Source organism: Staurois parvus, unplaced genomic scaffold (assembly GCF_062004578.1).
Source record: "Staurois parvus isolate SC_StPar_1 unplaced genomic scaffold, SC_StPar_1.0 ptg000291l, whole genome shotgun sequence".
NCBI classification, from domain to species: domain Eukaryota; kingdom Metazoa; phylum Chordata; class Amphibia; order Anura; family Ranidae; genus Staurois; species Staurois parvus.
This window is the reverse complement of record NW_028318087.1, coordinates 6,624,333-6,637,903: the sequence shown is the minus strand read 5'-3', so window position 1 is coordinate 6,637,903 and position 13,571 is coordinate 6,624,333. Positions and strand designations below refer to the sequence as shown.

Here is a 13,571-nt window from a genome sequence, read left to right as displayed (position 1 = left end):
GTAATCTTCTAAAAATTGATGGAAAGATGAATGCAGCATGTTATCAGAAAATACTGGCAGACAATTTGCATTCTTCAGCACGAAAGCTGTGCATTGGACGCTCTTGGGCTCTCCAGCAGGACAATGATCCTAAGCACAAGACCAAGCTGACTCTCCAGTGTTTATGGCAGAAAAAGGTGAAGCTTCTGGAGTGGCCATCACTGTCTCCTGACCTTCATATCATCAAGCTACTCTGGGGAGATATCAAATGTGCATCTCATGCAAGATGACCAAAGACTCTGCATGAACCGGAGGGATTTTGCCAAGATATATGAGCAGGAATACCACCTGCAAAGATTTGGGGTCACATAGACAACTATTACAAATGACTGTATGCTGGCATTGCTGCTAAAGGGGGCAGTACACAGTAGTAAGAACTAAGGGTATGCAGACTTTTGAACAGGGGGCATTTCATTTGTTTACTTGTTGTCATATTTTGTTTTATAATTGAGCAATTATGTTATGACCTACAGTTGAATACGAATAAGAAATAAAAGATATATGTTTTGCCTGCTCACTCATGTCTTTAAAAATTGTACATACTGTATATTACCAATACTCCAAGCTTATGCAAACCTTTGAGCACAACTGTAAATGCACCCACATTAATTATAGGTGTAATGAACAGGCTCCTGCATTGTTCTTCCCTAGCCTCAGTTCTGTACAGTGTTACAGACCTATAGTTATGGGACTATGGGAAGCAAACAAAGGACAAATCCATAGATGTCATCTCATTTTATGCTCCATGGAGATCTAGCAGCCCCTCAGCTGCAGTGGCTGATGAGACTTTAGTTCTCCCATCCACAGATCTTTGTAAATGGGTAATGTGGCTGTTCATGGCTCCACAGGTTAAATTGAAAAAAAAGGCAGGTTGTTTTAGGGAGAAGAACCCTGCCATTCATGTTGGGGGGTGGGGAGGATTTTGAGGGTAGAGAATAAGGTAATACGGCTACGGGTGCAACATCAAACATGGTAAGGAAAATGTAATCTGCTTTTAAGCCTAGCATACTTAACCCTACTTCAGGGAAATAAGCTTGGACGAGCAGAATATGTCCAGAGAAAAGACCAATCAGTCAGCAGTTGGAGGCTTAGGCCGGAACTCGATTTCAGGGAGGTCCATGATAAGAAAATATTTTTTACCTAATAGATAACTAATCTTAAAAAGGCATCCATGTATGTTAAGAGTCTTCACAGCTCAAATTCAAAATGGAGAGAATGGATTGTCAACCTTAAAAATTGAAAACATTGAAGGATGTAAACCTTAAAACCTCAAAAGGAGAGAGTGAGGTGATCAATAAAAACTGTACAAAAGGGTAGGCAGGGATAAGGATAATTGTACATAAGTGGTGTAGAAGAACATTGGTATCAGAAGGATGAGACCTTCCAACCAATACCCATAAGTGTTTTATGGGCATAGTAGTCACACTGCAACCTGCCTAACCAAAATTAAACATATTATTCTAGCAACCATCCAACAAAATCCTCCACCAAAGAGAGAGGTAGGAATCCTAGCACTATCACCAGGAATATTCACCTTAAGAAATATTCTCATTTCCAGTATGCAGGTCCCACAAAGCCCCCAGGATTTCCCTTATCCCATTTAGGGGAAAATGTAGCAGGGTAAAAAGATGTCCTGCTTGTTGACCCTCCAGAGGAGCACAAGACCTTCCAGCAATTAATTCTTCCTTGCAGGGAAGAAAAGAGGCATGCCCATGCAGAACCATTACTGTACAAAGTGGGGATCATCAGAACAGAGGATTTGAAAGACAATATCTTAATTTTAGGAAAGACAGCTTGGTCAGAAATGACACATTTATCACTGTCCAGGTAGAGAGTAGGTCACCCAGTCTTTTGCTCAAATTGTTCTGAGAGGTAAAGATTTTGCAGCCTCCAAAAGAAATCCAGCAGAGGTCACATCAACAAATGACGAACAGGGATCCCCAGATGAATTGGAAACTGTCTGTTCTACCAAATCAGACTCAAGGAGTGCTCCAGTGAATTGCATCTAGGACTGCTTGGCCTGAAAAGACGAAATTGGAGGAGTGTGAGTGGGATCCAATTCCCACAGTAAGGTGCAGAAATACCCAAAGGATGAGGAGGGAAAGCTGAAAGAAATGCCTGATTCAGGGGTCTAGAGAGGAAGTTACAGTTTGAAGCCTGGGAATCCAAACTGTGAGGATGTGAAGAACCAAGGAAACACGCAGGATGAAAAAACATGTTCCCACTTGTCAATGAGGGGCCTTCCGGCTTTGAGATATGTGGCATGAATGGGAAGAAGACTCTGGTCACCTATGAGGCACTACTGCAGTAGTAGATGAAGGTTGGGTTCTTCTACCCCATCCACAGATATACTGTGTTTAGACAGGTACACATTTCAACCATCAATAGCACTGGGAAGGATCTTGTCAAGGGCAGGTCCAAAAAGATTCCTTTCCCTTAGGGAGCAAGTGAAGCAGTTGTTTTGTAAGTGTATCCTCCCAGACACATAGCCACATATGTGCCTGGGAGGATACCAGAAACATATGAACAGAAACCCCCTCCATGTGAGACAAGCTTCGATGCTTGCAAGGGGTCATCACAGCTGACGCAGTGTTCCAGACATTTATTCAGAAAGCTTTACAACATGAGGGTTTGTCTTTGTAATGGAGGGTCTGCAGTAAGGCATTCAATCCATAGGGACATTCCACAAAAATCACTGCCAACAGGGGATGGAGAGTAACTCCAGTTAACTCAAACTGAGACCTAAGTAAGGAGTCCAACTGTCTGTCAATGAAATCCCCAAAGTTAAGAATATCATCGGATCGTGTAGTGGTATTATTGTTAGTAAGTGAATGACTGGAGTATCTACAGTGGCCAGACACCTTAGCAAAACATTATCTTTCAAAGGGCAACAGCTCATTTACATTGACATGATTCCAAAGGTTGTTTTCTGTCCCTCATGGATGAATGCGTTAAATATTGAGTGTACTTGGAAGATCTTTGCAGTCCTAAGGGACTGAAACAGCAGGAGTCACCCAGTCTCTTCAGGCACTCTAAGCACTGGTTCACACCAATGCGACCTGTCATGCGTCTTGACTGTTCAAAGCTGCATGACAAGTTGCTGCAGTAGCGCAACTTCAAAGTCGCACAGGTGTGAACCAGGGCTTAGAAATGCAGGCCTATTAGGGTCAGAATTAAACTGTGCCATGGATGGCACTGCAGTGTCCTTAGAGCCTCTGTGAGCAGATTGTGCCAATAACTGTACACAAACCAACCAAAGGTCTGAAGTGTCTTAGCCCCACCTGGCAGAGCTATAGAAGACTCCAATGAGAAAGACTCTATAATAACCCTATATTAGAAGTCCTGAATTGGAAAACAAACTAGGCACAAAGTGAGGCAAAACCCTGTGCAAGCACAAGCCCAAGCAGAAGGTGCTGATGAGGATCGTATGTCAGAGGTGACCAAGCCACTAAAGGTGGGCAATGTCAGTTCTCTGTTCCCTCAGCCTTAACAGTCAATGCTGGTGAAATGTTTAAATGGCACCCAACAGTACCACCTGTGAGGAAAGTCTCAGTGCTTTAGCCTGACTAGCCTTATTCATTACTCAAGTCCTCAGAGACTGGATCACACCAGAAACTTTGCCATGGCTCTGGATCTGAAGTTTTCTGCAGGTAAAGAACACTGAACTGAGGTCTGGAAAGCATTACAATGCAAGGCCCAGTGCCTAAAGGGCACATTCCAGGATAGCCAAACAATCTTTAGTCCAGCAAGGTCCTGGTACTGCCTCCAAAATTGTTGCAAAGAGTTTGTCAATCTGGCAATATCCATGATGTATTGAGTATCTTGACTGAAGAAAAAAATAAAAGCATAAGAATAATATGGCCAGCAAAAATATAGTTAGATTCTTTTGCTCAGCAGAGCTGAGGAAAAGGTGTTCAAGCCCCTAGTCCATGAGCAAAAAACTGAAGCATGACGGTTGGAGGCGATTTTATTTATTAACTGCCCCACCTCCTGTAGACAACAGTATAACCTGACTGTTTATTTACTTCTAAAATTCCAGTGCACCTCAGTGGAAGACAAAGAAAACACATTTTCACTTTTATGTTGCTCCCCCATTGCTCCATGTGGCCACAAGTACTATACCATATAGGATACCATGTGTAGGCACCACGGTACTCTCTCCCCATCACCATTTGACAGTACTGACCACCTGAGCAAGAACTGTCATGTGGGAGGCAGAAAAAGGAGTCACATGTTCCTCTATACCTGGAATTACCAGAAATGTCTCTTCCCTACAAATGACTCAACAGAATGGCAGGGAAGTGAAGGAAAGGTATGTGCTGAAGGGGGGGACAATAAAGTATACCCACTACTTTGCTCTGAATGAGCAAATGATAGCTTAAAAAGGCAAAATGATCTTAACATCCTCAGAACTTTCATGATAACTTAAGTTTACTTTGTAAATATGTGATTGCAATATTCCTGTTATTTAAGAAAAGGTGATAAAGTGTTTTTTAATTGTCTTCAAGACAACACATTAAGAGTGCTGGCATTCCAGGACAAATTTGGTTTCCCCACTATTTGTGTTTCTTTCTGCTAAGCAGCTATCACTATTGGGAGATTAATTTGACAAAGTGTCATATGTCTAACAATACTTAGTAAAGTATTACTAAATTCCAACACAAAAATCTTTTTTTTTTTAAATCAGAATAAATTTGTCTCTACATATCTTTATTCTGTAGTGGCAGCTACATTAAAATAAAACAATGCCTCAGTCTGATGATTTAGGTAAAATTACCTTTTGAAATACGTTTACAATAAACGAAGACTTGTTTTACCCATAAAAACTCCCAAACTATAAGTCCTATGCTGTACATACATCCTAGACAAAGTCAAATCACATCATCTGCATTTTTTAATTAACATTCTGTTTAGGCTTCATTAATCAAAACCCCATTAAATGCTTCCAAACTGCATTTTCATACATTACAAGAAAACGATTTTGGATATTAAAATCTTGCCATTTAAGCAAAAGACATCATGTGTGAACACAGTGAGAGAATATAATTCCCATGCCCACTGGTATTTACTTTCATACGAATATTACAAGTTTATTCTCTAGCCTCTTAATATGACCATTTCACCACATATAAGACAGGACAAAAACCAATGAAGATGTGCAAAGTGTAGTGACCAACAGCAACCACTCAGAAGGTGTCTTTTACCTGAGATGACTACAGTACACTGAAAGCTTATTGGTTTCTATGGAGTTAATGTATTCAGCACATCCTCATTGCTCTTTGATCCCTAATCCTAAGAGTATGGTATATGTAAATCCCGCATTCTAGCCAAAGACAGGACCCCTGAAGTTAAAAGTTCATGCCACTTTGTAGGCAGAAATACTTTTATTGTAGGAGGAGCAGGTCAGCGTTCTTGACTTCAGATAGAAGTTGAGAATTACATACAGCATGCACCCACGTTTAGGTTTTTGAGGTGTACAAAAATGCTGCTGAAATGAAATGTGTAGACACCCTGGGACGCCTGAAATCAGGATAAGGTAGCGACTGAGTTTTTGGATCACACTTTGCTGTAGAATGCACGCTAATTACAAGGGGAACCCAACATGCATATTTCATCTTTTGCCCTCATCCTAAACACTGGGCAGTCTTGATAATGAACATGTTTGTTGTTTGCATTTGGGTTAATCATGATTACAGCTTTTTGCTTACACACTACCCTGGTTTGGGCATTGTGACCCTTGGAACAGACAGCTTGGCTGATCACACTTGTTTAGAATTTGGGGGAATAGTACATTAGTATATTGTGTATATATAGTCCAATACAACTGCTGCCATTCTTTGTCTGTCATCTTGATAAAGAGAGTGTGCATACCTCTGAAATTTAGTTTTTTTGTTGATATGGGATTTCCGTAAACAGGCATTTTGCAGCATTGTTGGAGGGCAGGCGTTTCTCTACATTTGGATTTGTGTGGTCATTGCTTGGCCAAGTGGTGTGATGCATTACTGGTTTTTATTGCTGTCTGCACCCCATAAAAGGGATTTGTTCTTACTTCACCTGTGGCCTTTGTCACCGAGACAGAAAAAGATCGGGTAATTAAAAAGTTACATTGTTACTAAAGAAAGTCTTCTCTTGTTCCAGTGACAACTGTCTTGGGTCTTGTTCACACACAGTGTGGTGACTGGTGTTTTTCCACAGTGGATAACAGTCAGTCACCGCAAGGGCACATAGCAGCCTGGAGGTGCGGTGCGGTGCAGTGAGCCATGGTAAAATACAGACATGCTGCATTTTACCACAGCACACAAGCACTTTGTGCACTTAAATAAAAAATAAAAAACAGAAATTGTGTGATGGCTGAACCACACATCACACCGCTCTCTCACTCACCTGCAGTCAAAAACTGACAGCTGCCCACATGCTAAAACAGAGCGTTTAACACGCGGACAGTGTGAATAGGCCTTAAGGCTAATGCCACACTTGTGATCCTGTTACAAGTGAGAATTCTCCAGGGACAGATCTCACACCCACCTGTTTTCTGTGTTCCACTTCCTCACTATAATAAGCAGTGAGGCAGCACTCCCTCGCTACCAAAAATGCTTCATAATGTAAGTCACCAGCAAGAGAGCAATACATTGCTAATCCACCTGACATGGAAGCAACGAATGCAAGTAGATGATTGCTTCAATGCTTACATATGTTCTCTAAATGATCCAGTCACCAGTGAGTTCCTGCCAGCAACAGGATCACTAATCCACTACTTTGGACAGACTTCCTTTCACTTCATGTTGTGCCTTACACCTGTTGTAATCATTCCCCACTCTGTCCAAAAAAAAAAAAGTTTTGGTTTTATAAATAGTTTTACTACTAACTGTTAAATGTACCAAAGGATGCTCACTATAGTTTCAAGTAAGAAAATGTGGTGCAAAACCACAGCAAACAAGGGAAGCAAAATCAAAGAAAGAAAATATTACTCACGTCGCTTGCATGCACATTTCTTGATCCTCTTAGGGTCTGTAATATCATCATGGCAAGCCTTGCAGTAGAAAAAAGCACTGTACACAAACAGAAAAAATAATGTTTCTAGACATATACCGTTCACATACACAGCATGTCACGTTTTACATGGGCAAAAACACACCACATAAGAGGTTTTTTTTTTCACTGCCTGCATAAACCTGCTGCCTACGGCAATAGCAGGCACCATGGCTTATTACAAGAATGACAATGAAAATGATATGAGGGAATTTTCATTAATGTTTCATGAGGACCTTTCTGATATTTTAAAGTGTTACTAAACCCACAACAGTAAATTCAGTCTGTATATGCAGTAAAGCTTGCTTGTTATACTCACTAAGGGGTTAATCATGTGCATTGTGTAAAAAGGCTGTTTGATCCTTTCTTCTCTGACCCTCCTCTTGTTGAAATGACCACCTTATAAAGACTGAATCCGTAGTCACATGCACATGCTGTGTATTGCTAGAGAGGTTTTTTTTTTTGTTCTTGGGAGGAGCATATGATCAGCACAGGGCCAATCAGCACTGTCCAGACAGAGGGTCAGGACTTTCACATCCTCCTAGAGCAGAAAGAAAACTCCTCCTACAAGCTTTAACCAGTGCCCTGCTGAAGTCACAAGACTGCTCTAACTGCTGATGAGAAACGATATTTAGCAGTTTATATTTACTAACATAATTGTATTTCCATGCTCTGTGTACTGTGAAAGACCAGATATAGTGAATGCTGGGTCCTGGGTTTAGTAACACTTTAATTTAATGTATACTAATTAGTTTGTTAAACTGTCAAAGTCATTTGGAGCAATCCTACTAAATATATCTAAAGGCACCAGGTTTTTGGCATCTATGGAAGCATATAGAGGCATTAATTGCTGCATAATGCAGATGCAATTCAATCACAGTAATGACACCATGACTGCCATTCATTGTTAGAGACTAATAGGCAGATTATGGCTGCCTTGGTAGAAGCACAATAAAGCAAGGGGAACAAGAAAAAATATCTTAGAACTAAAGCAATATAAATTTTTTTTTATAAGTGTAAAAATGCTCACAAAGGTGCACTGAAATCCATTATATTTACAACAGTCTCTTTCAAGCCCACTTTTAAAAAGGATATGCTCTATAATAGTTGCACAGCAAGGAAACCAATTAAACTATCTCATCCAGTAGTCAAGCAGTATGATGTTAAAACAGAAGGAAATAACAGGTATTGTAAAACATTAGAAGCCCACGTTTAAAAAATCTTGATGTAACAGTGTGGCATAATTTGCTACACAGAAATGAGAATGAAGATTTCTGAGCATGTGTTCTACATCTACCTTCTAGAAGAGTCATGGAAATGTATTTAATAAATCCCAGCATTCCAGACAAGTGAGAGAGGATGGGTAGGTGTCTCAAAGCCAGTCATTCTATCTAAGCATTTAGCCGTCTGTGAGCTATTTGTATAGCACTAACATGATATATTCTTGGCATCTATCCTCACCAAGTGATGAGAAAAAGCAATCCACCACAGACATACCGTTTAACTTCCTTGGCATCACTTGCTATGAAGAACCCTAGAGTGCCTTCTTTAATCTTCACGTGATTTCCTGGGTTAATTATAATCCTAAAGAGCAAACATACGCAGAATAAGCTTTTACAGGACTTAATATCAATTCAATAATTACCTACCAATGCCAATTTTCCAAAAATACCCATTACCCCCTCCAGCTCTTAACCTGTGCAAGCATTCTAAGCTACATCTGAACTGTGCTTCTTCCTGTGGGCTTCAGTCCACAATCCACAGAGTTGTATTTGTTGGTTTATGACCAAATTGTTTTACAGTGTATGTATGTATGATTGTGGTAGGGACCTTAGTTTTTATTCTCTGTACAGGTGCTGAACCTTATATTCTGTTTATTCTGTATAACACAGGTGTACAAAGTAGTTTGTGAACTAGAAATTATCTGGATTTTTGCATAAATACCTACTGCAATCTGATTTAATTTAAAGCTAAACTTGAGTGAAGTATTTAAAGTGTATATCAATTTTTGCAGCTAAATTGCGATAGCATCTACTTTATATTTATTACACATAGCATAGGTTTAAATAAAATATTGCTGCTGCCTTTTGACTTGTGTTTTTCTGAAACTTCAAAACTGAAGCTTTCCCCCTTCTACATGATTTTAAGGAGGGGTCTTGGGAGTTAACCATAATTAAAGCATGGTCAAAATGTAAAATCATATACAGTGGGGAAAATAATTATTTGATCCCCTGTAGATTTTGTAAGTTTGCCCACTTACAAAGAAATGAAGGGTCTATAATTTTGATCATAGATGTATTTTAAATGATAGTGACAGAATATCAACCAAAAATCCACAGAGAAAAAAAATTTGATCCCCTACCAACCAACAATAGTTCTGGCTCTCACAGACTGGCTATGTGCTCATGTGGTACACAGATTAGTCCAGTCAATTTAAGAAGGTGCTCCTAATGACAACTCGTTATGTGTATAAAAGACACCTGTCCACAGAATCTCTTTCTTGGGCAACACCATGGGCAAGACCAAAGAGCTGACAAAGGATGTCAGGGACAAGATAGACCTGCACAAGGCTAGAATGGGCTACAAGACCATCATCAAGAAGCATGGTGATAACTGTTGGAGCGATTATTCGCAAATGGAAGAAATACAAAATACCCATCAATTGCCCCTTGGTCTGGAGCTCCATGCAAGATTTTGCCACATAGGGCAAGGACGATAATGAGAAAAGTGAGGGCTCAGGCCAGAACTACACGGGAGGAGCTTGTGAATGATCTCAAGACAGTTGGGGCCATAGTCACAAAACAAACCATTGGTAACACAATACGTCACCATTAATTGAAATCCTGCAGCACCCACAAGGTCCCCCTCCTCAAGAAGGCACATGTACAGGCATTAACTCGACTCACCATGTTTGGAGGAAGAAAAATGCTAACTATGACCCTAAGAACAACATCCCTACAGTCAAGCACGGAGGTGGAATCTTTTGCTTGGAGTTTTTCTGCTAAAGGTACAGGCCTGACTTTGCTGCATTGAGGGGTCAATGGGCGGGGCCATGTATTATAAAACCTTGGATGAGATCCTTCTTCCCTCAGCCAGAACACTAAAGATGGGTCATGTATGGGTCTTCCAGCATGACAATGACCCAAAACATACCTTCAAGAGTGACTCAAGAAGAAGCACATTAAGGTCATGGAGTGGCCTAGACAGTCTCCAGACCTTAACCCTTTAGAAAATTTACAAAGGGAGCTGAAACGTCGAGTTGCCAAGAGACAGCCAAGAAACCATAAAGATTTAAAGAAAATCTGTCAAGAAGAATGGACCAAAATCCCTCCTGAGATGTGTGCAGACCTGGTAACCAACTACAAGAAATATCTTACCTCTGTGCTTGCCAACAAGAGTTTCTCCACCAAGTACTAAATCATATTTTGCTTTGGGAATCAAATACTTATTTTACTGAACTGCAACTCAATTTATAACATTTTATTGTGTTTTTTCTGGATTTGTGGTTGATAGTCTGTCTTTATCATTTAAAATACACCTATGATAAAAATTATAGACCCTTCGTTTCTTGGGAAAGTGGGAAAACTTACAGAATCTGAAGCAGATCAAATAACTATTTTCCCCACTGTATATACACCTATCAATTATTATTATACAGGATTTATATAGTGTCAACAGCTTGCGCAGCACTTTACAAAATAAAGGGAGACAGTACAGTTACAATACAATAAAAAAAAAAAGAGGTTTAAGAAGGGCCCTGCTCATAAGAGCTTACAATCTAATAGGGTGGGGTAAGTGCTACAAAAAGGTTATAACTGTGAAGGATGAGCTGATGGAAGTGATAAATGTTTAATTGGAGGCGTGATAGGGGATAGCCGGACAGATTGAAGTAGAGCGTTCTAGAGGATGGGAGAGGCTCTTGCAAAGTCCTAGAGACGAGCATGGGAGGAGGAGACAAGGGAGCTTGAAAGCAGGAAGTCATGAGAGGTGCGGAGAGGACAGTCTGGATAATATTTTGAGACAAGATTGGTGATGTAGCTTGGGGCAGAGTTGTGAATGGCTTTGTATGTATGTGAATGGCTTTTGTAACCTTTTGTATTATTAATTTAATTTGCTTGGCAATGGGAAGCCAGTGGAGGGATTGGCAGAGTGGCAGACACAGAGCGGTTGGTAAGGTCAATCCAAACTATCTTGAAGTCTGTAAACTTAATTTGTGAAGATCCCCACACATTTGCTTCCTTGAATTATGTGACACAATTCACTATGCTCTGTGAAGTGGCACTGCTGTGTCACGGAATTGACAGACCCTGCCTTCTGTACTACAGAGACGCTAAGAGGAGGTAGTTTTAGGAGGCGTAGTCAGCACAGGAATCACTGCTTTCAGGCAGCCAGGTACCAATGGATATGTAGTCCATGGAAATTGAAAGATAACAGCAGAGAAGCGACAAGCATACAAGGAACATAAGAGGTTGAGGAAAGAGATGGCCAGCAGGCAGGCAGAACAACATGAAAGGAGATTTACCAAGTAAGCTTTTATTGGATTGCTAAAAATAACTATTATTTGTATAGCTATTACAATGCTGATGTTATAAAATGAAAGTGTATGCTGTGACCATAGATTTCCTTTAACCCTGTCCATATTGTTCTGGCAAATCTTCATTATCAAGCTCAAAGTAGTATTAAACCCGCAGGTATTGTTTTAGCTTAACAGAGCACAGTAAAATAAACATTGGCCTGTAAACTATTTTCTCAAATAGTGTACAACTTTTAATGTTGCTAGCTCTTACTCTGTGCTACTTCCCTAAATTTCCAGTCTTCACAGGAAAGAGTTAAATTGATTCTACAAACATGTCTATACTTACCTGCTGTGTGCAGTGGTTTTGCACAGAGCAGCCCGGATCCTCCTCTTCTCAGGTCCCCTGCTGGCGCTCCTGGGCCCTCCCTGCTGTCGGGTGCCCCCACAGCAAGCAGCTTGCTATGGGGGCACCCGAGCATACACACTCCCCAGCCGCTGCATGTCCATTCACTCTGTGGCCCGGCCCCCCCCTCCTCTCTTCTCACTGGCTGTGATTGATCCCGCTGCTGTTTCAGCCAATGAGAGGGCGTCTCTGGATAGTTGAGACTTCAGTACACATTGCTGGATTGAGAGGGGGCTTAGGTGAGTATTGGGGGAATGCTGCACAGAAAGGGTTTTTTACCTTCAAGCATAGAATGCATAAAGGTAAAAAAACCTTGCGCCTTTACAACCACTTTAACAGTGGGCAATGCAGTCTTCAGTCTGTTTTGTTTTTTTTTTTTTAAAGTCTGCAAACTTGCAAACTACAACGAAAAACCCGTGTTTCACAAAAAAGTGCAAGTGCAAAAACACCACACAAAAAGTGCACTTAGGGGTGTGCTTTGTCCTACCCCCGAAGGGGTTGGACCACTACCCTGATCCCCCGGGGGCACGAAGCTCCTGACGGGGACAAGGTTCCCATTTGGTCCTCCTGGCCAAAAGGCCTGGTGGACCACCGTTCCTTATGTCCAGCCGAAGCCGGACATCCAGTACTTGGTCAGGGGGCTCTCCCGAAGAGAAAACCCCCTAGGGATCAGGGGAGGAAGGAACCAAAAGGCCACACATCCTCCCCCTAGACTTCAGGGCAGGCCCGAGGACCCACACCCTCCATCATGTGAAGAAAAACACACACATAAGTAAAAAGTGACAAACGTGGGAGTGAAATAAATAATTAAATAAATCTATAAAAATAAAAAAAAGGTGGTCGTGCCGAATTGTGCACTGACCAGGCCCTGAGGCCTGTAGCAAAAAAATTGCCCAGGACTTGGCCAAAAGGCCCGGTCCTAGAGGCGCAGTGCAAAAAGTGTTTAAACGCGGTGACCATGTGCTCTTTCACAACGTGGGGTCCCACACCCAAGTGCTACTCAGAGCACCCCTGAGGCGACTACTCAGTGGCACCGTGTTTGCGAACTCTCTGCCTTCCCAGCCCCTGGCCAGACAAGGTAGATCCGTCCAAATCAGGAGGTACTGGGTCCTTCCAGTTTTCTCGGGGGAATTACTCCCAGGGCCCCAGCTTAACGCGTGGCGCTCCCCGGTTTCTGTCCCCCCGGTACTAGCCTTCCAGACCCCCATCATACCAGTGAGGGTACTATACAACAGCCATCCCCGCAAAGCTAGAATGGCCCGGGAGCACCCCCACTGGACACTGATAAGAACAGATACTACACTTGATCTTAGCCAAAAGGCCGAGAAGCGATCTCAGTCTTCAGTCTGTTTGTTAGCTTGAAAAAGGGGGAGGAAAGAGCAGGGGATTGCCTTGCCATCCTAAGCTATGGGGTTGTGTGTTTCTATTGATGCAAACAGTTTAGGGAGACATAAGTCTAGTACCTTCATGCAAATGTGGCTCTGTAGGATGCTGCAAGAGAAAGGAGCCACCCTTTAACAGGAAACCTGGGGCAGTGGTCATGGAAACAGTAAAAACTGGGACAAGGATTTAATGTTAAAAAAG

General features: G+C 41.6%; 1 protein-coding gene and 1 pseudogene across 18 annotated transcripts in view; both read right to left on the bottom strand.

Moving 5' to 3' along the window:
- The window catches only part of KCNMA1 (potassium calcium-activated channel subfamily M alpha 1), a 976,002-nt gene that overhangs the window by 254,250 nt on the left and 708,181 nt on the right, over positions 1–13,571 (bottom strand). For all 18 annotated transcript variants that reach the window (XM_089682563.1, XM_089682562.1, XM_089682551.1 and 15 more), the window contains 2 exons: positions 8,566–8,652; positions 7,012–7,088 (listed from right to left, as the gene is read on the bottom strand). In XM_089682563.1, coding sequence (XP_089538689.1) covers positions 7,012–7,088; positions 8,566–8,652 — 164 coding nt within the window. The remainder of the gene's footprint in view (positions 1–7,011; positions 7,089–8,565; positions 8,653–13,571) is intronic.
- Positions 13,204–13,320, bottom strand: LOC149458226 (U2 spliceosomal RNA; annotated as a pseudogene).